This window comes from Aythya fuligula, chromosome 21 (assembly GCF_009819795.1).
Source record: "Aythya fuligula isolate bAytFul2 chromosome 21, bAytFul2.pri, whole genome shotgun sequence".
Lineage (NCBI taxonomy): Eukaryota > Metazoa > Chordata > Aves > Anseriformes > Anatidae > Aythya > Aythya fuligula.
The window spans coordinates 2,390,837-2,416,437 of record NC_045579.1 but is presented as its reverse complement, the minus strand read 5'-3'; the positions used below and the strand labels follow the sequence as shown (position 1 = coordinate 2,416,437).

General features: G+C 57.0%; 2 protein-coding genes across 3 annotated transcripts in view; both read left to right on the top strand.

Annotated features, from left to right (window-relative positions):
• Positions 1-9,593, top strand: part of KAZN (kazrin, periplakin interacting protein) — a 181,325-nt gene extending 171,732 nt beyond the window's left edge. For both annotated transcript variants that reach the window (XM_032201447.1, XM_032201448.1), the window contains 6 exons: positions 4,715-4,851; positions 5,714-5,884; positions 6,363-6,552; positions 7,278-7,408; positions 7,505-7,555; positions 8,232-9,593. In XM_032201447.1, the coding sequence (XP_032057338.1) occupies positions 4,715-4,851; positions 5,714-5,884; positions 6,363-6,552; positions 7,278-7,408; positions 7,505-7,555; positions 8,232-8,399 (848 nt within the window). In that variant the 3' untranslated portion in view covers positions 8,400-9,593. The remainder of the gene's footprint in view (positions 1-4,714; positions 4,852-5,713; positions 5,885-6,362; positions 6,553-7,277; positions 7,409-7,504; positions 7,556-8,231) is intronic.
• Positions 9,594-22,478: 12,885 nt separating this feature from the next.
• TMEM51 (transmembrane protein 51) lies at positions 22,479-24,845 on the top strand. Its single transcript, XM_032201539.1, has 2 exons — positions 22,479-22,819; positions 24,082-24,845. Exons 1-2 carry the CDS (start codon positions 22,479-22,481, stop codon positions 24,503-24,505), a joined length of 765 nt encoding a protein of 254 aa, XP_032057430.1. The 3' UTR covers positions 24,506-24,845.
• The last annotated feature ends 756 nt before the right edge of the window (positions 24,846-25,601 follow it).

Here is a 25,601-nt window from a genome sequence, read left to right as displayed (position 1 = left end):
GGAAAACCAAGCTGAAATGTAGCTGAAAATGTTGCGGGATGGGCTTGGGTCAGATTTGAGGTCCTTGGACCCTTTAGGAGGGGAGCAGCAGGGCTCCTGGTGATGCTTTGTGCATCCTCCTGCAGGGAGAGCTTGCTGCACGCCCCGGTGATGGGTTGTGCAGGGCAAAACCTCACGGCGCAGGTTTTCCTCCCCAGAAAACCTCTTCCTGCTGAATAAACTGGAAAGGAGTACAGGCAGGGTGATGTGGGACCCAGGGTGGGGGCACTGCATGGGGCTGGGGCTGGGAATGGGATTTGAGGGGCTGGGAATCACCCCTGGTCCCTCTGCTTTCTAGTGACATTGCTCTTTGGGGATGTGCAAATAAAGGAATTGGACGTCTTTAGAATTTTCTGCCCTGTTATGGGGCTTGGAGATGTTTCTTGCTGTTTGACCAGGCAGGTTTTTTTCCACTGTCCGTGCAAAATCAGGTGTCAGGACAGAGAAATCTGAAGTCTTGGAGGACTGATAGTTCTGCACAAAAAAATAAAAATGCGAAGTGCTGCCGGGTGTGCGTGAGCAAGGAGCTTTCCCCCACTCCGCTGGCTCAGTCTCCAGCAGCAGGAAATGCTCTGGGTTTCGAACACCACACTCGGGGAAAAAAATCTTCATTAGAGGAGCCTCGGTCCAGGCAGAAGTGCTGATAAATGCAAAAATATGCAAAAGCAGGATGGATTCAAGACTGTTTGGAAAAAAAAAAAAAAAAGTCATTTAAGAGGGTTGTACACGCTTCTGCAGAGGACAGTGCAGAAAAAAAGATGAGATTGGCTTGAGAATCAGGGGTGTTTAAGGAATATATATATATATATATTTTTATTGGGCTTTTACTGGCCTGCTGGGATTTGTTTTCCAGGACTTCCTGCAGGTGGGATGGGTGGGATGAGGGGGACTCGGCGGTGGAATAAGAAGTGGTTTTAAACCACTGCTGCTTCCCTCCCCTCACACACTGGAAGGCTTCCCCCTCGCTTGGAGAAGCCGCTGGTGCTGGATCCGTCCCCACGAGCTGAGCAGAAACTTGATTTCCTTCCCGCGGAGAGAAACATGGCAAGAAACGGAAGGGAAAAAAAGGGCAGAAACTCCAAAAAACCGCATCTGTTGGCGTCGCCAACTGGGGAACCGATGGCTGTGGGTTCAGGAGCTGCTGCAAACCTCTCCAGGCTTCTCCGTGGCTCAGGATCCAGGCAGAGGGCCTCTGAGGCCACAGCCTCCTCCCGGGTGGCCACGTCACTAGCAGGGAAGTGCCGGGGAAGCGATAGGGAAATCCGTGCCGGCGGCTGGCGGCGCGCCGGGAAGTGCCGGGCAGGCGGCAGGAGGGAAGGGGAGGCTCCAGCCTCATGCAGCTCTCCAGCGTCTCCACAAGGGTTTGGTTTCGCCGTGGAGAGGACTGGATGAAGCCACCTTGGTGCTGAGACGCGTCCCCCCAGCACCGAGCCCTTCCTGCAGGGAGCACATCTGTATTTATAGGCGCAGGACGGGCTGGGTCTGACGTGGCACAGGATGTGCTGGAGCAGCTCAGACCGGGGTTTTGTTTTATCGCTCCTTCCTCTGGGCTAATTCCATCGCTTGCACCTTTTTTTTTTTCCTAATGTCCAAGAAGAAATCCTCTCGTGCTGCATCACGTCCTCCTCTCCTCCTCCAGCAACATGAACCGGCACAAACCCGGCACAGCGTCCCCTCCACGGGGGGTTCGCAGCCTGGTGGCCTCCGTCCCGTGCCTGTGGCTCCGAGCCCTGTCCCCTGGTGGCACAGAGCTGCTGCAAAACCCCTCTGTGTTCTCCTTAGAGCAAAGAAATTGGGGATGGGGTCCCTGGAGGTGCTGTGAGCCCAAATTTCATTCCGGAGCGAGGGGCGGCGCTGCCAGCCCTGCGCGAGGTTGCCCGATTTTATGGCTTGGTCACGGTGACAGCATTGAATTTCACGGTCGGGATGGGGAAACAGGAGAAATGAAGTGAATGTTAACGCGACAGGATGGCGTTGCGTATCCCTCCTGTGCAGGGCTACTCATTTTTTCCTCCGTTACCACGTTCCCGAGGTACCAAACGTCAATCATCAGCCGAAGACTCTCCAAGCAAACCTGGGCGAGGTGATGCCACCACCACCCGGCTCGTCGTCTCTCCATCCAAGATCAGAATTTTAACGTTGAAAGGGAAGGCGCTATTTCTTAACAACCATCATTTTAGGAGGGGAAATGTCTCTTTTTAGCAGGCGTTGGCTAATTTCCATCCCAAAGAGGCCAGAAAGGGACCCGCAGGGTGGCGGCACCATCGCAGCCGCGTCAATTTTGGCCGTGCCGTGCCGGGCAGGTTGGGCATCGGAGGAAGAAGCTACAGGCACCAAGCTGCACTCAGAAGGTGACAGGGGTGGGATTTTTGGCTGGATGGGCTCTGCCCAAACATGTGATGCCTGCACGACCAGGGGATGTGTTGTGAAAGCCCAATCGATCCCCTTGGGGCCACCCTGCGTAATGAGCCGGGCTCGTTTGCCGAGGAGGTGTGGAGCTGCTGGCAGCCTGGCTGGCTTTTGCATAACTTTCTATTTTTCTCCTGCCTCTTTCGATTAATTTCCTATCAGCTGCGCTGGGAATGAAGTTCTCAAACGCCCGATAAATCTTTTTTTAAGCTTAGGAGCTCATCGGCTCTGGAGGAGGGCGAGCAGTGCTAATGTGAGTGGAAAATAAAAGAGTTTATTTTAGCAAATCTCTCAAATACGATCTGAAACGGGTGTGGAGCTGTCCTCGGGCACACTCGCTGTGCCGGTGCAGCTTGGCAGACCCCAGCAGAGAGGTGTTCGACCAGAAACCTTTTCCAACTCCTTTTCCCCGTTGCTTTTGGAGGGGCAGGGCAGGAGCAGCAGGACACCCACGGCGAGCAGCCATGGGCTTCAGGTTAGCTCTGCCCAGCAAATATCAAACCTCGAGAGACCACATATTTGTCTCCTCATAATACTTCTGAATGTTTTTTATTGTTTTCTTGGTTTTGTTGGTGGGTGCAGGAGTTGAAGAGTTTCCCATAAACCTTTAAGGACTCTGAGTGCCCCCAGGAGTGGAAGCAGGCTGTGTGCTGTGGGTACCGGCCGGTTAATTAATTTTAGTGGGAGCCTTTTGTCACCTTCAGCTTCAGAGAGTGCAAATCTGACCTAAACTTTTCTAAGAGCCTCTCGTTTTCCTTGAGAAAATGAAATACACACGGATGGGTGTGGTGGAGTGGTGAAGAGCTCAAAACCAGAGGGGTTCGGTCTGCAGGCGTCTCGCCAGCCCCTTCTTTTGCCTGCCTGGTTTTGGGGAAATTTCCCGTTTCTGTGAAGTTTTGAGCCCTCAAATATGGGAGCGAAGCTGCTCGGAGGAGCGCTGTTAGGCTGGAGGGGGATGCTGGAGGGAATTGCCCTGCCCGGGGAAGAAGCCAGCCCTGCTCTGGGGAGCTTTCGTATTTTTGGGGGCTGAAAATGCTGCTCCTGGGGTCGGGTAAATCAAGAAAAACCCACACATGGGGATGGGGCTGCAGCGTGATTGCGGCAGCCTTGGCTGCGGGCAAACTCAAGGAGAAGCAGCACCTCCTTGCAAAGGCACCCGGAGAGGATTTTGCTGGTGTTTCACGTGTGCCCGTGCAGCCTCTGGCTGTTTTTTGGGTGACTTCTGTGTTTGTTCGGGTTTATTTTATTTTATTTTGATACAACAGGACACCTTGCAAAGCTCGCCTGCTTGCGAAGCAGCGAGGGCGATGACCGCTGCAGGGTCGAAGGGTGTTTAATAACTTCCTGCTCTCTCAGGGCCGAAAGGCACGCGGAGCCTTTTTTTTTTTTTTTATTGCTTTTCACTCGGTGTCGCAGCCCGATGGCTCAGCCCTTGGGGTGGGGAGGGCTGGGGCTGCAGCAGGAACCTCGGTTTCTGCCGCGGTGCCGAGGCGTGGGCAGGAGGCACCGGACACCCTTAGCTCCTCCTGAGGCATTTGATGGTTTCCCCTTGTGTTTGCTTGCTCCTTATAGAAATGTGCCCATTTTTTACCCATCAAAATAGACAGAAATGGGTAAAAATCTCAGTCCTTGCTGCTCAATTCAGCCGCCTGGGTTTATTTAGCCAGGAAAAGCATTTTTCTGGGCTAAACCCTGACACCGCAGCACCCGTTTTGCTCCCAAATCTTTCCTGGCCGCCCCGTGGTGCTTTTGGGGCAGGGTTTGGAGCACGTGCTGCAAGGACGGAGCACCAAAATGATCACAGCCCCAGCAGTTTTTGAGCACTTTGGGGAGCGGTTCTCAAGCAGAGCTGGACTTTGCTGCCATCCTTCAGCTCCTAAATGATGCGACGCCAGACCTGGGCATGAATTTACCGCGGCCGCAAAGCTGGCGATGAGCACCCTGCCCCAAACCACTCCGATTTGGGGTCGGAGGAGCTGGTAGGGGCAGGGTGCGAAGGATTCGCTCTGCTCGGCGCATCCCATGCAGAGCAGGCTGCCAGGGGTGGGTGCTTCACCAGCCTTCAGGTTGCACGGGGTCCTCCAAAACCCTCTGTTTTTGGCGAGGCAGAGGGGTTTCGGCGAGACGTGGGGAGGGAGCTGGGGGCGCTCCCCGCGGTCACCGCTTCGCCGCTGGGTCCTGGCGAAGCGGAGGTGCTGGAGGGGGGAGCCCGGTGGCTGTTTTACCCCAGCGGCTGCTTTTTACCCCCGTTTTCTCTCCCCCCAAGCCATGAAAGCCGACCGCAAGCGCTTGAAAGCCGAGAAGACGGACCTGGTGAGCCAGATGCAGCAGCTCTACGCCACGCTGGAGAGCCGCGAGGAGCAGCTCCGCGACTTCATCCGCAACTACGAGCAGCACCGGAAAGTGAGGCCGGGCGCCGGCGTGAGGCCGTTGGGTTTTCTTTCACCGTATTGGGGGAAAAATGCAGCAAAATGGGGCTGGGCCCCTTGCGAGCAACTCCCCTGCTGCAGTCCAGCCCCTGCAGCAGGGGAATGGTGAAGAAGGGGAGGAGGATTTATCGCTGATCGGTGATAAACGAATGAGGCCAGAGATTGTAATTAGCTGAGCTGGCTTGGAAGGCTCAGTTGGGTTTTTTTTGGGGGGGGTTTTGCTTTTATTCAGTCTTCTTCTGCTGGCTGAAAACCTAAGGCAGCTCGTTTCCGAGGACATGCTTTACGTGGGGCCCATAAGGTTAGGAGCTTGTCGACCGCACAAACCGTAGCACGTTGCTCGATTATAAATAGCATTTTTCTGGATGTTTTATGGGCAGAAAGCTGGGGGGTGTAGGCACAGCTTCCTGTTGTGCTCGTGGTTTCCCTGCCTGGAGCTGTCCACCAGCGCGAGCGAGCGTGGGAACCCGGCTCGGGCGGCTATTCTGGGCTTTTTTCCATGCAAAGGGAGAAATTTGCTATTTTTGAAGGCTGGTGCCAAAGGAGCAGCACTCGCAGCCAGCTTGGGGTAGGCCGGGGAGAGCCAGAGGGACATTTTTCCCCTTCTGTGAGAAATCCCGTGCAATTCCCAACGCGAAGGGGCACTGCAGGGAAAGCAAGCAGTTGGGTCGAGGCGCTGGTGGAGGTCTTCAGCTTTTGGGCACGGTGCAGGCATCCTGATCTGGGGAGCAGACATCTGGTTTGGGGGCACGGGGTTGCCAGTGCCTGTGGGGGAGAGCTGGGGGGGTCTCTTTTGGCTGTCCCCCCATCCTGACGGCTTCCCCGGCTCGCTGCAGGAGAGCGAGGACGCAGTGAAAGCCCTGGCGAAGGAGAAGGACCTGCTGGAGAGGGAGAAGTGGGAGCTGCGGCGGCAAGCCAAGGAGGCGACGGACCACGCCAGCGCCCTGCGCTCCCAGCTCGACCTGAAAGACAACCGCATGAAGGAGCTGGAGGCCGAGCTGGCCATGGTGAGCTCAGCCCCTGCTCCCACATCACCCGCCCGTGCCCTGGCGTGGCCGTGAGCTCGAGCTGCAGAAGCATCCGAGGGTCGGCCCCGTGCTCTGCTGTGGGCTCCTGGCTCAGCAGCTCGAGAGCTTGGAGACCCCGGGGAGTTTTGATTTGCTGCAGTGTTTTCATTTTTGAATTTGCTGCCGTATTTTCATTTGCTGCAGTATTGCAGGGGGGTGTGTTACAGACCACCGTGAGTATCGGGGATAAACGTTGGCCCCAGCGCTGGGACAATTGCACGTAGCATTGACTGCAATCACTGCTTTGTGGCAACGCTGGCAGAAAAAAAAAATCAAAAACATGGATGGAAAAGAGCTGGGGGTCCTTGCTGCAGGGATTTGGCCGTTCACCTGCAAAGGGCAGGGTGGGTGTTGCACCACACGTTGCTGCCACTCCTGCAGCTCCAGGAGACATCCCTATTTTTCTTCCTCCCCCCAGGCCAAGCAGTCCCTGGCCACGCTGACCAAGGACGTCCCCAAGCGCCACTCCTTGGCCATGCCGGGCGAGACGGTGCTGAACGGCAACCAGGAGTGGGTGCTGCAGGCCGACCTGCCGCTGACGGCCGCCATCCGGCAGAGCCAGCAGACCCTCTACCACTCCCACCCCCAGCACTCGGCCGACCGGCAAGGTGAGACCCCGAGACCTGGGCACTCAAATCTGGGGGGTTTTGGGGTGAAATCTGCAGCGGGAGCAGCCTGGTGAGCCCTGCACGGCCGTGGCTGCCTTGGTTAGGGTGGAAATCTGCTCGCCAGATGAGTATCGGCAGTCGCATCCAGAGTTTGGCACAGTGGGCTGGGGCTTGCATGGTTGGCACAGGTTTGGGTTTTGCACAGCTTTAGGTTTCCCACGGGTTTGGGTTTTGCACAGATATGGGTTTTGCACAGGTTTGGGTTTTGCACGGGTTTGGGTTTTTACAGGTTTGGGTTTTGCACAGCAGGCCAGGGTTTTGCACGGGGGATGCTGGGGTTTCAAATAGCATCTGGGTTTTTGCACGGAGGGTACCTGGGTTTTGCAGAGGTTTAAGTTTCGGACAGCGGGCTGGGGTTTTCAACGGGGCGTGCTGGGGTTTTGAATAGGATCTGGGTTTTTGCATAGGGACTGCTCAGGTTGTGCCTGGGTTTAGGGTTGGCACGGCACGCTGGGGTTTTGCAGGGGGGATGCTGAGGTTTGGAATGGGATCTGAGCTTTCACACGGGTGGTGCTGGGGTTTTTGCACGAGGGGGCGGCTTTCACGTGAGCTCTGGGCTTTTGCACGGGGAGCTGGAGGTCGCGCAGAGGCAGATCCGTGCCTGAGCTCTGCCTCCCACCCGGGGGGGTGCTGCTGACCCCCTGCTGCCTCCCCTTGCCTCGCAGCGGTTCGGGTGAGCCCCTGCCACTCCCGGCAGCCGTCCATCATCTCCGACGCCTCGGCGGCAGAAGGCGACCGCTCGTCCACGCCGAGCGACATCAACTCGCCCCGGCATCGGACGCACTCGCTCTGCAACGTAAGTTTTTGGGGGCAGCAGGTGGGGGGTGTCCCTGCGGGGTCCCCCCTGCTGCGATCGTGCTGTTTCAATGCCCTCCATCCCCTTCTGCTGCAGGGGGACAGCCCCGGACCGGTACAGAAGAACTTGCACAACCCCATTGTACAGGTAGGGCACCGAAAACCCTGTGCCAAAAACCCCCGGAGCGCTGCGCTGGGGGGTGGTTGGGGTTGGGGGTGCTTGGAGGCAGCAATTTCACACCGCGTGCTTTGGGTTTAAAAAAATAATAATAATAAAAAAAACCTGTTGGGAGTGTTAAGTCTGGGCTGTCCCAGACTGCAGTGATCTGTCCCCAAATCCAGCTGAGGTGCCGGCTGTGCTCTGAGCCCACCACAGCCTCCATTTCAGTAAGGCACAGCCTAGGTCGCATTATGTTACATATTTTACCCCAAAAAGCTGGGATATTCACACAAGAGCTGTAAGCAGAGCCTTGCTCTGGCCGTCCCTGTGTAGCAAGGATTGCTTTAGGAAGCCGATTCCTCGGGGTGGGGAGCAACATTTCCCCGTGACTTCAGATGCAGCATTTCAGGAGCTCTTCTTGGGGTCTGCACCTCGTTATTCCTTGGGACCAGCACCTTTCTGGGGACCTGGACTACTCAGCCCGGGCAGGGAGGGGTGCTGGCACCTCCAGAGCTTGCTTTAAGCCCAAAGAGGGCTTAAAAGAGAAACCCAATTTGCCACGGGCAGGGGGATCAGCGCCAAACCCCAAAAAGATCCCAGCTCAGCGCTGCCTTCCCTCAGCTCACCGCCCGTTTCCCTACCCCCCTCCCTGTTCCCTTTGCAGTCTCTGGAAGACCTGGAGGACCAAAAACGGAAAAAGAAGAAGGAGAAGATGGGCTTCGGCTCCATCTCGCGGGTCTTTGCCCGGGGCAAGCAGCGCAAGTCCCTCGACCCTGGGCTCTTCGACGGCACGGCCCCCGACTACTACATCGAGGAGGATGCGGACTGGTGACCCCGAGCACCGCTGTGCATCCCCCCCAACCCTGCGTGTGCATACCCCTGCTGTCGTGTTGTAATTTCCTTCCCCCTTTTTATTCCATTTTATGTTTTTTTGGGGGTTGTTATTTTATTTTTGCATTCCAGTAACTCTTCCTTCTTTGTCCGTCGCTTCGTTTTTTTTTGTCGTTTTGGGATTTTTTTTTTTTATTTTTTTCGTTTTCTCCCCTCCTTCTTTTGATGAAACTTGAAACTTGAAGGACTGCTGCGTGTCTGTAAATAACGGGAATCTCGTGCACTTTGTGCTTGTGACGTCTCTTGTCCGAAACCGCTGTTTTCCGGAGCCTCTGGAACCCGCCTTGGAGAGGGGGACCCCGCCGTCTTAAGAGACCTTAAAAAAGAAAGGAAGAAAAAGAAAAAAAAAAGCCACCAAAATCACGTTTGCCGTGACGTCCCCCTGGCCAAAATCCGAGGAGGCAGCACCCGGGCTCGTCGTAACGCCTGCCGGTCTGGAATAAGTGTTTTCCCTTTCCTTGTGTTGTTTTAATTTATTTGCACAAACCCAGAGAGGAGCTATTCTAACTAAATTATTGCAGAAATTTTGGGGGGGTTTTATATTTTTCCATGTTGGTGGGGGAGGGCTGGGGGAGGACGAAGGGGCTCTTTGTACTGTACTGTCCTGGGGCGCTGCCCGCGGGCGGGAGGATGTGGATGGGGACCGGGGACCGGCGCGGTCGGACGGCCGCGAGCATCCTCGTCCTGGCTGCGAGAGCACTTAACGCCTTGGAAAAAAAAAAGACAAAAAAAAAAATACACACACAAAAAAAACCCACAACCTCAACGTTTTCTGGGAAATAAGGCTTCTCCCTGCTTTGTTTTTCCCGGATTTGGGGTGCTCGCCCTTCGCTGGAATTAAAACTGGGGGGAAGCGGCGCGAGCTCGGAGCCGGGGGCAGGCGGCGTCTGGGTTTTGGGGCATTACTGGGTTTTGGGGCATTATTGTCGCCGGGGCGCTGGGTACGGCCACGGAGCTCACGCTCCGAAATCCGCTTAAAACGCCCCAAAATCACCCCACCGGCAGCCGCTTCCCCCCCCACCACACACCACTAACACGCGCCGCGCTCTGCTTACGGCAAGTACCTTACGCTTTAACGCTTAACGATATCATTTGAAGCTCTTAAAAAATGTATGAAGATTATTTAATAACGCTGCGATCGTGTATTGTTTTTCTTCATTTCGGTAGCGCCCGCCCTGTGTCGAAGGGGATATTTTGGCTTACATCCCAGGAGCCGACCTGCGGCCGCCCTCATGCTCTGCGTTCCCTCTAACGTGATGATGCTGGGGGGCCGCGGCAGTGCTGGGGGTGGGCCCGGTGGCCTCTGTCCCTGCAGAGAAAGATTTTTTATACATTTGTCCTTTTTTTTTGTTGTTTTGTTTTGTTTTTGTTCTTTTTTTTCTCTTCCCTCTCTTTGCATTTTTCTAATTTAAACTCTCAACCAACAAACCAGACGAGCAATCTCCTTGTTATCAAGTAGTTTCCTTTGCATTTCAGCTTTTTTTTTTTTTTTTTTTGTAAATTAGGAAATAATTCTTAAAAAAAAAGTAAAAAAAAATGACTAAGAGGATGATTTATTTAAAAGAGAACTTCGAGAAATAGCATATGGATTATGGGTAACATTAGATTTAACTTTTTTCCCCCCGTGAGTGGGGAAGAATCCTTGAAGGCATGGATGCAAATATAAAAAAAAAATAATAAAAAAAAATATAAAAAATCTAAATAAAGCTTATTTTAAAGTATGGAGGAGCTCCCTGTGGTGTGATTCCTCGCCGACCTGCCGATGCCAGGCAGAGATTGGGGGCTGATGTGGTGGAGGGAGGGCCCTGGGGTGATGGGGGGGCTGCGAACAGGTCATGGGCCCGGTAACGTGGTTCTCCAGCTCTGTTAACTAACATGGTAATGGGATGTTAATTGGGAATAAAACCCATTATTGAGGTATAGCGATGAGCAGATAAGCCCAGCAGCTTTGGGGTGGGGGTGTCCTGCACCCCAGGGCGCCCCGGCCTTGAGGCCGTCCCCATCCCGCTTTGGATTTGGCCTCGATGCCAAACAGGAGGAAAACGGGTTCTCTTCTGGTTGTTTTCCGCCCCAAATCTGGAGGGATTTGGGGTCAGGTTGTGCGAGTGAAGGGTGAATTTGGGACCTCGTATTGCCCCGTATTTTGCCAGCGTTGGGTGCCTGCGGGCTTTTGGGGCTGGAGGATGGAAAGCATCAGACCGGCAAGAGAGCTGCTGGGCCATAATAAAAGCTTTTTGTGGCTCGGTCCCTGGCTTTGGTGGCTTGTGCCAGCCCCCAGCCACAGCCTGAGCGCTTCAAGCAATTGAAAGAAGGAAAAAAAAAAAAAAAAGAAAAAAAAAAAAGGCATTTGCTGCCAACTGGCTCTCCAGCTCTGTTAACTAACACGGTAATGGGGTGTTAATTGGGAATAAAACCCATTACTGAGGTGTACCTATAAGCAGATAAGCCCAGCACAGAGCAGGGCTGAGGCTGCCGCACGCGAAGCTCTTTCCCTCAAATATTTGTTGATGTCCTTAACCTGCAGCCCTGCAGCGAGGCCAAAGCCAAGCCACGGCCCTAAAAACCGGTGTCAGCGGCAGCGTGCCCCTGTCCTTGTTGCTCCCAGGATTTTGGGGGTCTGGGGATTTTGGGGGGCTTGTCAGAGCAGGAAGCCGACTTGGAAAAAGTGACCTGAAGGGTTAAGGCTGCAACAGAAAAACCCAAAGCTGCGTTTTCCCTGCTTTGGGGAGGACGGGCACTGGGGGCTGCAGGAGGTTTTCTTCCCCTGCTGCATTTCGCCGCGTCCTCGCTGCGTTCCTGCTGCGATGCTGCCATCGTGTGAGCAGCCCCGAGCTGCAGCCCAGCGCCCTGCTGCCACGGCCCTGCGTCGTGGGAGCCGTGCACCAAATCCCCACCGAAATCTGGCCGTGGCTGCCCTGCACCCAGGAGCTTGAGAATCAGAAAATCAGAAATCCCCTGAGGACGCGGGACGTCGCCAGGCCCCGCTGCTCTATAGGGCTGTGTGAGCCGGCGGTGCTGGCGCCGTTTCTGCGTTTCTGTGTTTGCCCAGCTCTGTGCAGAGCCCTCGATAAGAAGCAGCTCGGAGAGTTGCCAGCCAGGACGTGGAGGTGAGAGCTGGGCAGGTTTCCTGCAACTCCCTGCGGCTCCGCAGCTCCCTGTGCCTCGTGCTGTGGGCAGCAAGGAGCAGAGGCAGTTTTGGGGATGGTCGCGATCTGTGGGTGATGGGGACGCTGCTGGTGGCACCTCCCTGGGTGCTGCCTCTGAGGCTGCTGGGCTTTGTTTGGGGTCTCTGATGCAGGAAAAAAAATCCAAATTTGTAAACTTCTGCCCTGCTTTTAGCACCGCTTCTCTCCCAGCCTTGCTGTGCTCTGGGTGTCATCTCTCCGAGGCTCTCCTAAAGCAACTCCCTTCCCCATCCAGGACTCACAAGCCCTGATTAAAATAAAATTATTCAGCCTCCTGCAGTGCATGGCAGCAGCAGAAAGGGAAGGTTTCTCCCTGCAGAGAGGGACCAGGATCAGCAGCAGGTCGGGGCCTTTATTTTCTTTTCCACCTTCCAGGCTTGTGCATGCTTGAAGCAGAAGGAGACCTCACGCAGCGGATGGACCCGTCGGACCTGCAGTGTGTCCTCAGGGATCCAGCAGCAGCCCCGGGGATCCCCTGGGCACCAAAGTGCTCTGGGCACAAGGAGCAGAGCCGGTTCCTCTGCTCCCCAGGAGGATGCAATCTTCAGATGCCCAGGTTCGGCACCTGCGCTCTCCCATCACTCCTGCAGCAGCAGGAGGGTGTGGAAATGTCTCGTTTTCCCAGCTCAGGGCTGCTGCTTTTCTTCTTTTCAAGCACGCAGAGCAGGAGCCCAGCCTGCAGCCTCAGCTCTCCCCACCCTGTCCTGTCCCTGCGCTCCCTGGCCCTTCAGCTGCTCCAGATTTGGAGGATTTTACACCTTTTGGTGACTGCAAACCCTGCTCTGTGCAGAGCTGCCAGAAGCAGTGTTGTAGAAAGCAACATGGCTCTTGCAGGTGCTCCTGATGTCAGGGCACAGGAGGCAAGGCACAGAGAAGGGAAATACCAGTATGAACCAGTGCTTGGTGCTGGGAGCTCTGCAGGGCACGTGCCAGGCTTCCCCTGCCCAGCTGGAAGTGGCTGGTGGCCCTCTCTTCCTCAAGGGGGGCGATGCTGGGGCACCGGCCCCGTTAGTGGAAGGGGCTGCCGGGGGATTTTGGGGACTGCAGGGCTGGAGGGAGGAACGTGAGCATTGCCCCCAGCCCCAGGAGCTGCCCTCGGGGTAACCGGGATCGAGGTTGGCTCAGAGCAGAGCCCCCCAGCTGGGGGCATGGCAGGGGCCACCACGGGCGGCTCTGGTGGATCTCCACGGCTGGATCCCGCTGGGAAGGTTTCCTGCAGCCCGGGAGCCACCAGGCTCTGGCCTGGGCTTCGCAGGGGTGTGAAGCATCCTCCCCCAAGCAGAAAGAGGCAGGGGAACCCGGTGCTGGTATTTCAGAGGATGGGAACCACCTTTAGAGGAGCCTGCGCTTTAAATCCCCCCATAACGACTCCCTTGTCCTGCTGCCACGAAAAAAAAAGTCCCTTTCTGGCCCCCGTTCAGCTTCGCAGAGAGGGCGAGCAGGAGCACAAGGAGCCCATTTAGGACTCGGCCATCTCCGGTTGCGCTCCCCGGGGACCTGCTGCAGGACGGCAGGCTTTAACCCGGCAGCCAGCAGTGCTCGGGGGCTGATGTGACGATGGGGCAGCGCTCGGTGACCCCGTGCCGTGGAGGCTCCGCTCCCCGCTCAGGATCAGCAGCAGCAGCAGAGCCAGCGGGTAAAGTTCATTTCTGTTCCACTTTCTTGTAGTTCTCCTGCGGAGGAGGCAACTCCCTGCTCGAGCGGCCAGAGGTGCTCGGAGGCGGCAGGTTGGTGCGGCTGGGGATGCTCGGAGAGGTGGGAATTTGCCTCGCTGGGTGGCCAAGCCCTAAAATGCAAAAGGAGCAGTGCAAGGGGGGAAAAAATACACCTGCCCGTGTCGCTGCAGCACGGTTCGGTGGCTCTGATTAAGGCGAGACGCTATCAGGCACGGGGAAGGGCAGCGCTGGCGTGTGCCCGGAGGAGGAGCGGGGTGGGTGAGTCAGTGGAAAATCCCCTGCACGTGGCTGGCGAGGGGGGGACGGGGAAATGGGGACGGGGAGAGGGGGTTTCCGCGGCTCCCCTGGACCACGCAGCGGGGCCGGTGCAGGAGTGGTGGTGAATTGTGGCAGCTCGTGCTTTGTGAGGACTTCGTGGCTCAAGGATGGGGAAAGCCACGGCGGGTGGGCACGCAGAGCTGCTCTGCCAGCCAGTGGGGGGGAAAAAAACACCCTGAGGGGTGTCCCAAATGGAAGATGGGTCTCGGTCATGCGAGTCCCAGGTGCCACGAGGATGGCAGTGGGGTTAGGGCCACAGAGGGTGGATGAACCACAGCTGATCCACATGCCAGGCTGGGACCTTTGGGTCCCGGGGGGCTCTGGTGTGGGCCAGGAAGGTGAAAACCCCCTGGGGAAGTGTCCCCGAAGCAGGGACACTGAGGGGGGGGTGAGGGGATGGGGTGAGGCCAACCGGGCCAGAGATTTTGGGGCTGCGTCCTGCAGGGCAAAACGTGGTGGTGGAACCACATCTCGTGAGCCCTTTGCTGGAGGACGTCAGTCCTGGGAACGGAGCACTGGCCAGCGGGGTTTCCTTTGTTTGTATCACCGCAATTCCTCCAAAAAAAAAATTGTCTCGGGCTTTTAAAAAGCTCCAGCAGCCCTGTGGCCATCTCCCAAGTGCGGGTTGTGCTGAATCCTTGGGTGGGAAGGGGAAGGTCGTGTCCGGACCCCCATGGGCGCCGACGCTGGGTGTTCCTCGGGGGCTGGCAGCTTTCCTGGTGTGCTTTTGTCCTCCCGGCCTGGCTCGGCGTGTTTCTGTGTGTCACGTACAGTCACAGTGCGTGCCTGCCCCTATTGACTTAAAACCCAGCCGTCCCAGGCCCCGCGTTACACCCAGCGTCGCGGGCAGAGCCGCAGGTCGGGCGCGAGGGCGATGGGCACCGAGCGGTGCCCAAATTTCTGAGCCAATTCTGGGCGATTTTCTGGCAAGATGGGGAATGCCTGGGGGGCTGGAGGTGCGGAGGGGGGGACGCTGAAGTTTGGGTGTCCTGGCAGAAAGGGAAACCCCCCCCATGAAGGCGAGGAGTGAGTGGGTGTGGGGCCGGCGAGCCCAGCCCTTCGCCGCCGCAACCACTGGGAAGTGGCTGCGATGCCTTTGATTTGAACTGCGCGTAATTACACGGGGGTGGAAAGCTGGAGGAAGGGAAGTGCCCGGGGAGGGAGGGCTGGGCAGCCAGCCGTGCCTCCTCCGGGACAACCCGACGGCAGGGGATGCTCGGAGGAGCTCGGCTCCACGGCACGGGGCTCTCCCAGCCGAGGAGGAGCTCGGCTCCGTGGGGAGCTCGGGGAGGCGAGGGCTGGATGGGGCCCTGCCCTACACCGGCTGGAAACCTCCTCCAGCAGCCCAGGTAGGTTCCTGCCTCCCCAACAGCACCGCAAGCGCTTCTTGAGCTCGTTTCTAGGAGGAACCGATCGACTTCTGGGGCTCAGCCAAAGCGGTTGAAAACCCTGGGTGAATTTTGCGGCCGGTGCGCAGCAGCGCAATCCCTGGCAAACTTTCACCCGTCTCAAAACCCCGTCCCCTGCTCGCCGAGCACCGGTGCTTTGTGCTGTGCTGTGTCTTTCTCTCGGCCCCCAAAATCGCCATGTCCGTCCTTCCCGGTCATCTCCTGTGGGCTCCCCGCGTGCCTCTTTTGTTTCTTCTGCTCGCTTCCTTCTTCCTGTGGCCCCTTCCTCGCTGCTGCCTCAGCAGCCGCCGGTTCCCGTCCCGCAGCCCCCAGCTCCCCGATGGTGCCCCCGCTTCGTGCTGCTGTCCCAGGAGGGGTCTGGGCACCCCCTTCCCGGCTTGTCCCTTCTCCAAGGCAGGCGCTGCCACCCTTCCTCCTCCCGGCTCTGCCTGCAAAATCGGTTTTGGCTGCTTCCCCGAGCAGCGCTGGGTTTGGCAGCGCTCCCGGAGCGAGCCCAGGGAGGGCAGCTCCCAGCACAGCGTGCGGCTCCGGAGCTGCCCCTCGGCAGGGATGCGAGGAGTGTGGGCAGAGAAATAACGCAAGAAAATGCGATTCTGGGGTGGGAGCGGGATGCAGTGGGGGCTGGCCGTTCCCATAAATCAGAGCAGGGAGTATTTGTGGGCTCACCCCTCGGAGAAGGCTGCTTTCAAAGTTTCGTGGTGCTGTGGGGGCCCAGGGAGATGAGGGATGTCAGTGACGTTATAGGGGCACCAGCGATGCTGAGGGATGGTGCAGGATCCCTGGCAGGGACTCGCAGCCCCGATGTGCTGCCAGCACAGCTGGGAACAGCAGAGGTGGCTCCTGCTGGCCACGGCGGTGGCGTTGGAGGAGGTGGAGTTGGTTTGGGCAGGGTAGGATATCACAAGGGCAGGTGGGTCGTGCCTGAAAGCTCTGCCAGGCTCAAGAGGGGAGGTTATTGAGATGGGGCAGGTCAGCGGGATCCACAGGAAGGCTTTTAATTCTGTTCTCAGTGGCAAGAAATGTCAGGACGGGGAAATTTCAACAACAACAAAAAAAAAAAGGTGCAAGGTACGATCGGAAATAAAGCAGGGAACACAGCGAGTGGAAGCACGAGGAGCTTCCCAGCCTGGTTTGTTGGTCCCAAGCCTTTCTGCAGCAAGCACAGGTGGATTTAACCGAGCCAGGGAGCCCAGCACCAAAACCCCAAGGATTTACTGCCGAAGGCCAAGCCTTGAAATAATTATCCCAGCCTCCACGTATGGGAAGTGTCTGGAACTTGACTTGTTCTGCAAGCAGCCTGATGGTAATTTGGAGTCAGATTGTGGCTGGTTTTCCTCCAGCTCCTCTCTCCAGCAGCGTTCAGCTCCTCGCCCACTTTGCCCTGGTCTGCGGTGGTGCTGGGGCTCGGAGCTCTCCGTGGGGGGAGCGCAGTGTGCCGGGTGGGTGCAGAAGGGTGCATGAAGGAAAGAAATGGATGTGGAACGACTCCTGAAGTGCCTGGAAGAAATGCAAAGAGCAATGAGCCAGCACACAATGCAGGGAGCACCAGCAGCAAAATGGGGGCATGCCCGAGTCGCCTGCACGCTGCTGTCCCTCCGTGCTCTGACGTTTCCTGGGCGAGATGCTATCAAACCGGCTGGAGCTTCGCCAAAACCAACAGGAGGTGGCCAAATCAGCGGCTCCTCCCTGCTCAGCCGGGTGACCTCAGCTTATTTCTCTCCCTGCTTCCTCGGCTGGGACAGGGGATCTGGCCAGAAATATCCCCGATGGTGGGCCAGGGATGATTTGGGTGGTGATAATTAAGGCCAAAAGCGCCCCGCTGTGCGAGGAGGTGTTCTTCTGGGGGTGTTGGTGTTACACAGCACGGGCTGGGCATCGCAGGTGGGTGGTTTTGTGACTTCTCGAGGAGTTTGGTGTTGTTTGGGGCTTGAATCCTCCCGTACGCAGGGCTGTGCACGAGGGTGCTGCTGCTGCAGGCAGGTTTTGTGGAAGCCAAGCTTGTGGGTCTCAGATTAGTGACCGAGCTCGTGGATCTCAAATTAGTAGGAGCAGTCGTTAATGAGAAGGGTGCCTGCGTGCAGACACAGATGAAGGGAGGCTGGAGGAGCTGCCAGCCTGCCTGTTCCCTGGGGCTATGGGCAAAGCAAGGAGGAGCTCAGGGAGCTACCCCCAGCTCCCAGAGTCTCAGGGCTCACCGACACAAGGCTTAGGCAAAATCCTTGGGATTTCCAGCTCTGCCTTGGCTGTTGGAAGGACCTGGGTGGCATCGCTTGGAAAGAAAGCTGGCAGAGGAGGGTGAGGATCCACCAGCCCCAGGACCAGTATGGGAAAAGGGAGATCTGCACCGAGCAGGTGGAAGCTGACCTACAGTGGGCTCGGTGCCCTAAGGGGTTCTCCATAATGGATTTATTTCTCCAAATCTGACTTGAGCCTCAGTGCTTCAGCATTGCAATCGAGACTTGGAGACACCGGGGTGCTGGGGCTCTGCCAGCAGGGTGGGAGCTCCTCTTAGGCAGAGGCTGAAGGTGACGCTGTGTCCCCGGCACCTCTGCCGTGCCTGGTGATGCAGCAGCCCCACAGGTTTCATGCCAGGCTCTAAATAACCTCATTTTCATCCGAGGTGAAAATCGTCTTGTGTGTCACGAGCTGGGCTGTCCCCCAAAGGGGCCGTGCTCTGCCTCCCGCACCGACCTCACCCGGGAGGTGTGGAGCAGAAGAGCCCCGGAGCTCAGGCTGCTCGAGCTCGCTACGTGACAGCGCGGGGGGTTTGACCTGTTCCCCGAGCTGCCAGCTCATCGCTCGTGATCTGACGACAGAGGTGTTGCTCCTGGAGCCTGGTTTAGGAAAGCATTGTCACGGGAGGCGAGGAACGCAAAGGTCTCGCCAGGCTGGGAGGAGCGTGGGCGTCCCTGCCTCCCCGCTGGGTTGGTGTTTCACTGGGAGCGCAGGGGCACGGACGTGGCATGGAGAAGGATCAGGTGCCTCCTGGCTCGATCTTTGCTGTAAAGCAGTGCCGATGAGTTTGGTTTTTTCTTTGTGCTGAAGGTTTGTTAAGGGAAGTCAGAGCAGGGAGGCCGAGTGGCAGCTGCGCCGTGCCGGTTTAATGATTCGGAGATCCTGGTGTAAATCATTGACAGCGGCGAGCACAAAGAGCGCAGGTGTGCGCGGGATGGGGACAAAGGTAGCTGGGGCGGCAGGGAAGCCCCTGTGCCAGCAGGGTGGTGGCAGGGGGGCGCAGGCAGGGGTTGCAGGGGACAGCTGGAAGTCCTGGAGGGGCACGGTGGGCAGCACGGGGTGCGTCACCTCGGTGCCAGCAGGCTGGGAGAGCGAGGAGGGAGAGGAGCTGCATGGAGAGCCCTAAGGACGGTGAGTAAGGATGGGTTACGCATGGATTGGCACAAAGCTGGAGTGGAGGCAGCAGGCAAGGCAGGGGTAGTGTCCTGCTCTGCCTCGTCTTCCTCTGGATGTCCTTGGAGAGATGGTGCTGGCCACAGACAGACTTGTGGTCGGTTTTCTGCTTCCCAGGTGCTGAACCTGTCTCTGTGCTCTCTGCTTTCCTTCCCATTGAGGCCTCCTCTGCTCTTCCAGAGGCTGCAGCTGCCTTCTCCAGCCATCAGCATCACGGCACCAGGGTTATGGCCACGCGAGCGATGGCAGTGCTCCCTGCTAAGCCGAAAGGAGGGATAATTCGATGGAGAGAGCGGCTTAGGCACAAAGCCTTGCGGTTTAATCTGATTTGCCCTCTCTGCAGGCGAGGGATCTGCGCACAACTTTCCAGCTCTGTGATGATGGAGAGGCTTGGAGAGGGGTGAGGTGCTAGAGGGAGGCCAGCTGTGCTGGGTGCATGCGTGAAGAGTCAGAGGCGGAAAAAGGGGTTGCTTCTGAAACCTTTTACCCCCTCCAAATAAAAATCACCAGCGAGTGGGCTGCTTCTTTCCTTCTCTGCTGCTCACGACAAGTAAACGGCCGAGGTCTGTGCTGAGGAGTGGTGCTGCGTGTTGGCAGGGTGCTGGTAGTGGCATGGGTAGATGCTAGCAGAGCAGCACGTCGGCTGTGCCGGCCTGTGTGCGGTGTTAGCTCTGTCCTAAAGCCCCAGGAGCAGTTTGTGGGTGAGATCTCAGCTGGACGATGGCTTGTCTGCAAAATGCCTCTCCAGCTAGCATGGAGCTGGCAGCTTTTTTGTATACATGTATGTGTGTCTAATGCTATATTAAGAACCAAAGCATCCAGCTAAGAAGGGAAGACCAAAATCAGAAGCAGGGTGCTGATAAAGATCAGACCAGAGGGGATGGTAGAGGCAGTGCAGCTGAAGCAGTGTGTGTTTGCGTGTCTTTTCCTGAAGAAAATGCTCCGGTCTCTTGGTGTGGCTTTGGAAGCAGCGAGCAGTAAGGAAATGGCAGCTCCGCGGTGCTGGCAGCGGTCGGGATCCTCTGCCCTTCCTCGCTGCCATGGGATGGGAGAGCAGTCCCGGGACTGCCAGTCCTGCTCAGAGCTGCGTCTGGGTGGCGGGCTGGAAAAAACTCCTGGAAGAGGCTTTGCTGGGCTGATGGCAGCCGTCCCACTTTTGCCTCCAGTGACGGAGGGAGCTGAGAAATGTGCTGAATGAGTCCCCGGCAGCGCTGGGGAGGAAGGGTTGGAGGATCAGAGGACGGAGCTTTCCGACCCGACGAGCCTTGGAGGGCTGCAGGAAACCCTGGGGACGTGGAGGATGAAGGAGGAGCCTCGTGGATGAAGGGGGTGAGCAGCACCCCACAGCGCCTCGGGGCACTGGCATGGCTGGAAACGGGGCCGGATGCAGTGGAGGGTGCGTGAAGGTTTAGGAAGTCTGATGCAATTCGGCTGTTGCAAGATTTTTCCAAGCCCGTGGAGGTCAGTGGGTTCGCAGCGCGCCCGCAGCGTGGGTGCTGCCCGTGGTGGCACGGAGAGGTGCGGGGCTGCCGTCCCGGTACAGGCAGCACGCTGGCAGCAGGCCCACCAGGAGGGTGAAACTGGGCTTGTGGGTGGCTTGGGGACACCCGAGGGACCCTGTGACAGCAGGTGCTGGCTCCTCTCTGCCAGCACCAGCGAGGTTTGTCCATCCACAGCTCCTGAAGGTGAAAGCTTCATCCCACGTGGCTCTGGATACCCGCTGCGGAGTTAAAGCTGTGGGGTTTAGAGGTCACGTTTGGGCTGTCAGTTCATAACCACGGGGAAATGTTTGCAGGATTGTCTTCAGACAAGCAGCCCTGGCTGGATTTCCAGCTAGGGCTGTCAGGAAGGGCCGGGACGTGGGAAGGAAGGGAGCTGGGGGTGGGCAAAGCCATCGCGTGCGCCGACTGCTCCTTCATGGGGAGCTGAAGGTCGGGCCCACCACGGCGTGCTGGCTTCCCCTGGGAGAGCCCCTGGGCTGAGAAAAGCCCCGAGGAAGGGCAGGCAGAGCGGGGTGCCCGCGGGAAGGCAGGCGCCAAGCCACAGCTCTGAGACTGCTCCTGGGAACAGCTGTGGCTGGTGGGGAGAAAAAAAAAAAAAAAAAAGCAGCTCTGTTAGCATCGACTTCCTTGTTTTAATTGCTCTCATGACTCAGGATTTTGTAGAAGATGTTTGCAGCGCTACTTTTTTAGGACGGGAATGATGCTCGGGGGGAGGTTGGGGGCACACGGGGCACGGACGCCGACAGCAATCAGCTGTGGGATCTCTTTGGGAGCCTCCAGAGTATTTGAGATAAGTGGGGCGAGGTGGGAAAGTTTGCTCGGTGCCCTCCTTGTTTCCGTGTCTGCCTTTTCCTGCAAGTGGCTGGAGTCGGGCTGTTTTCTGGGAACGCTGCTCGACTCTGCCCCGTGACCCAGCGGCCGAGGCGTGCTCTCGGGCTGAACAAGCCGGGACCATTGACCCGGACTGCTGAGACGAGGAGCGAGGCCGTGCATGGGAAAAGCGAGCAGCAGCATCCTGCCCGAGGGACGGCTCCTAGCACAAGCAAGCTTTGCAAAGCCGAGGCTGAGGAGGAAAGGAAAACCAGCAGGCGTGTTTGCACCATTGCACGCGGTTTTTGGCACAAATGGGATGTTGTTCCACACCAGCTGTGAGATCGGTGTGGAAATGGGGGCGCTTTGCTGCACGCATGCAGTTTCCAGTCACAGGTTTGTGCTCCTTGCTGCCATCCCCGCGTGCTGAGGTCCAGCAGGCAGGCTGCCAGGAGATGCAGCCGTGCGTGTTTATTTTCGGAAAGCAGGCGCATCCAGCGTTTGCAGCTGAGAAAATGCAGCAATTCAATCCAGGCCGGGCAGCAGGAGTTTGGTGGGCTGGGTCACAACTCCACCCTGGTGCCTGCGTCTGGATACACCCAGGGGACTCTTCCAGGGTGGGTTAAAGCTGCCCAGAAGGGAGCAGTGGCTTTGGCATGGGCTTTTCTGAGGCTGTGCTTTCAGCTCAGCCCATGCAGGCAGCAGCCAGGAAAAGCTGCACGGTCGGCTTGGCTGGGAGAGCTCTGCTTTTGCTTTCTCTTCCTTGTGCAGGGAGGGTTCGGAGGGCAGGCAGCCAGCTCCACAATCAGCTGCTCTCGATCTTTCACAAGGGAAAAAAAAGGAGAAGTAATAGAGCCTGGGATTTTTTTTATTTTCTCCCGAGTGGTTTCAGGCGGCAGTAGGTTGGGTAAGGCTCTGTCCATGCGGCGAGGAGCAACGCTCTGAGCCACGATGGGTATTTTGGGCAGCTGCCGTGAAGAGGTGGGTTGTTGCCCTCAAAAAGATGTTGAATCCAAGTTCCTAGCAAATGTTAACAATTCCTCTCTTTCCTCAGGTGGGTGTGTAGTATGGCTAAGAAGGTAGCAAAGGGTCAGGCTGCGGCTGAAGGTACCTGCTGGGGAGGCTCCCCTGTTCTTCAGGAAGTTAGAGATTTAGGAACATGTTGCATCTTGCGGCTTCCTTCGTGCTGCTGGGGTTTGGTAGGGCTGGAGAGGAACCCTCGGGGTGGGAACGTGATGCAGGCGGTGAGGCTGCTCAGCAGAGGACTCGCACCTGGGTGAAACGTCACGGGGCCGGTGGCAGCGGAGGTGGGAAGAAAGCTGGGTGGAAAGAAGCAGAGCCAGTGGCGCCGGTTGATTTTTAGGACAGTGCACCCGAGCCGTGGCATGGAGGGAAGCAGCCCACGTTTGGGGTGTATGATGCTCTGCAGATCCCCTTGGAACGGGCAGCAAGGCCCCCGCTGCCAACGGCTGCGCTATGCGCTCTCGGCAAGGCGCGGTGTAATTAGATTTCCAGCATCAGCAGTCCAAAAACGACGTTATCTTGCCTGCTAGCCGCGTCGTGTCCCGCGGCAAGCTGAGTAACCGCGGCTTTCCTCCTCTCCCCAGGTCTCACTGCCCGCTCCGGGAGGGCACCGCACGCATGGTAGCCGGCCTGGCCACCCGCTGCCACCACGGGTGCTGTGAGGTGGCCGCCGCGGGCAGCGGGGCGCGATGGCCCAGTCCCGTGCCAACGGGTCGCACTACGCACTGACGGCGATAGGGCTGGGGATGCTCGTCCTGGGCATCATTATGGCCGTGTGGAACCTCGTCCCCGGCTTCGGTCCCGTCGAAAAGCCCGCTGCCCACTCTGGTAACAGCAGCAAGCCCGACCGCGGCAGCGGGGGCATTTTGAAGAGCAAGACGTTTTCCGTGGCGTACGTGCTGGTCGGGGCGGGGTTGCTGCTGCTGCTGCTCTCCATCTGCTTGAACATCCGCGACAAGAAGAGGCAGAGCGAAGAAATAACCAGGGTGCAGCACCAGGCATCGGCAGAGCCCTCGCAGCAGGAGGACAGGTGAGCTTTGTGGGGGGGAAAGGGAGTGGGGTGGAGGGTAGAAATGACCCCACGGGCTTTATTTTCCTCTTGCAGGAGGTCGTGAGCAAACAACCAGCAGTGTGTGCTCAGATAAAGGTGGGCACGGCTCATGGTTTAGGGTACAAGCTTTTTTTTTTTTTTTTATAGCTCAGGACAAAATGAACCCAGCTGTATTTATGGTGTTGTGGGTAAAGGGAGGCAGTGTTTGTGTGTGAGCTCACGCTTTGTTGGTCTGCACGCTGTATGGCACGGGGTATCACAAGGAGATGCTGTTAATGGTTAACATGGGTGGCTGCTGCGAGGTGGACGAGGAGCTACAGAGGGGTGGGGAAGAGGAGCAGGAAGGCTGGGGCTCGCTGTCTTGGTCAGCGTGGCTGGAGGTGCCACGTAGCTGTTGAGCTGCAGAGGTGCAGTCAGCAGCTGAGGACCCAGCGTGGACCTGCTGGAGGTGTGCAGGGCTCTCCGGTCTGCCTGGGGAGCCCCGCTGCACCTTGCAGACCGTGTCCTGTCCCCACGATGCTGGCTTGAGTCTGTCCAGAGAAAGGCAGCAGGTGGTGAAGAGGAAAACAGAGAGGAGGCAGCAGGAGAAAGCACCTCTTGCGGCTGCTGCCTGAGGAATGATGCAGGTGAGGGCTGCTATGGCTTCAGAGGGAGGTAGTTTGTGTGCTCGGAGACCCTAAGAAACCTCTGACGCCCCACCAGATGTTAAAAGCACCTGCCTGTTGCAGAAGCAGCACAGGGTGTAGCTGTGCAGGCTGCATGCAGGTACCCGGGGCACAGACAGGCACGTGTTTCTTTGTGTGGAGCTCTCAGCAGAGAAATTGAAGTGATGCGCCCAACCGGACACATCCCAGTGCCATGGCAGGGTGGTGAGGACCCTTCTGTGCTCTGAGAAACTTGTGGAGAGGTGAGGAGAGACGTTGGTGTTCTGCCTGGGGAAGGAATCACTGCTGAGAGAGATAAGAAGATTATCAAGAAGATCAATTTATTTGCCAACAAAATCTCAAGTAAAGACGTGTGAAATAGAAACAAGTCTGAACATAGGTGCGGTTGCATCCTGTTCAAAATGTCATGAGCTGGTGTATATATAAGGTGGAAGGGCGGATATTCTGTCCTTTATTTTTGGAAGGGTAAATATTCTGTCCTTTCTTTTTGGTTGTCTTTCATCTCCTCTCTCTGCCCCACACCCCCCGTGAAGCTGAAACGACGTGCAGCTGATGCTCTCTTCTTCTCTCCTTCAGCCAAGAAGAGGACGAAGACACGTCCTCCCGGTACTACGTCCCCAGCTACGAGGAGGTGATGAATGCAGGCTACTCCGAGCCCCATAACCAGGACAGGAGCCACAGGCTCAGCGTCTCGCTGCCCTCCTACGAGTCACTGACAGGGCTTGACGAGGGCGCACAGCCCCAGGGAGCAGCCGGCACGGAGCCTGGCGTGGAGCCTGGCACAGAGCGGCCTCCTGGTCGGCACAGCTCGCGCCTGAGCAAGCGCCTGAAGCCCCTGAAGGTGCGGAGGATCAAGTCGGAGAAGCTGCACCTCAAGGACATCCGTCTCAACCTCGCCGACGGGAGCAGCACCCACCCCATCACGATCGAGCCACTGACACCCCCGCCGAAGTATGAGGAGATCCAGGAGAAAGCGCTGGAGAGCCAACAGATGACTTAGAGAGGGGAATTTGGTGATTCTGCGGGTTGAAAACACTTGGAGAGGCTTGGGCAGAGGGTGTGGGAGCATTTGGCACTCCCTGGATGCTGAAATATTGAGGGAGCAGTCAATGGAGACTGCGGCATTGCACGAACAGGACCGTCTCTTCCCAGGATGGTGTTGTGTCAGATACCATGGGGAAATGGCAATGTGCCTGCTGCTGTGAAGGACACAAAGGTCGGAAGGACTGGATATGTGTTTTGTGTTGTTTTAAATTAAGGACAACCTAATGTATCTTCTCTCCTTTGTGCCTTGCCCCAACAAAAGGTTTTGAAGCCACCCAACTGCTATTTAGCAACAGTTTTCCAAGAGAAAAAAGGAAATGGTCTTTTTTTTTCTTTTTCTTTTTCTTTTTTCTTTCTTTTTTTTTTTTTTTTTTTTTTTTTCCCAAGTATTTTCTTTCAGAGTAAGGCAAGCAAAAGTGTCAGATCAGTGCCATAGCTGTTCTCTGCTCCAGTCACCGGTGGGGCTGGGATAGTGGCATGGAGCCAGCCCAAGCCCATGCAGAGTTGTGTGCTTGCTGGTGCGAAGCAGAATGAAACGAGCCCTTAAACTTGTCAGACTCGTAGGTAAGGCTTTACCCATAGGAAGTTTCTTACTGGCATCAGCGCTCGTGCTCCTGTGGGAGAGGACTGTATTTCTTGCCTCGGTGGTTTTCTCTTTGTGTGTTGTGTTGGGAATTGAAGGGACAGTTGGTGAATACAGGGGGCTGGGAGCTGCAGTAATGTACCTCTGCCAAGAGGTGTTCAAGATGTGCCGGGTGCGAAACGACTGTAGAGTGTGCTGTGCAAGCAGACCTTTTCTAAATAAATATTTTGTACATGGTGTGTGTGTGTGCATTTGTGCACAGATGGCTGTTCCCACAGAATGTAAGATAGAGCTGTATGAAATCAGGCAACTGTTTTAGGGTGGGTGCTGCTCCTCTGCCATCCTGGAATGACCTCCTCTACCTCCTGGGCTTGCAGCAATGCTATGGCCTACAAAGTCATGAGCATCCTGCACTCTCAGCCACATATTCCTTCACCTCGTTTGAATGTGAAGGGGTGTATGGAGAGCT

Bases quoted from the DNA above. Each gene is read 5' to 3' on its own strand.
- TMEM51 (XM_032201539.1), top strand. From the start codon at position 22,479: ATGGCCCAGTCCCGTGCCAACGGGTCGCACTACGCACTGACGGCGATA. The intron at 22,820-24,081 runs GTGAGCTTTGTG...TCTCTCCTTCAG, and splicing joins CCCTCGCAGCAGGAGGACAG to CCAAGAAGAGGACGAAGACA.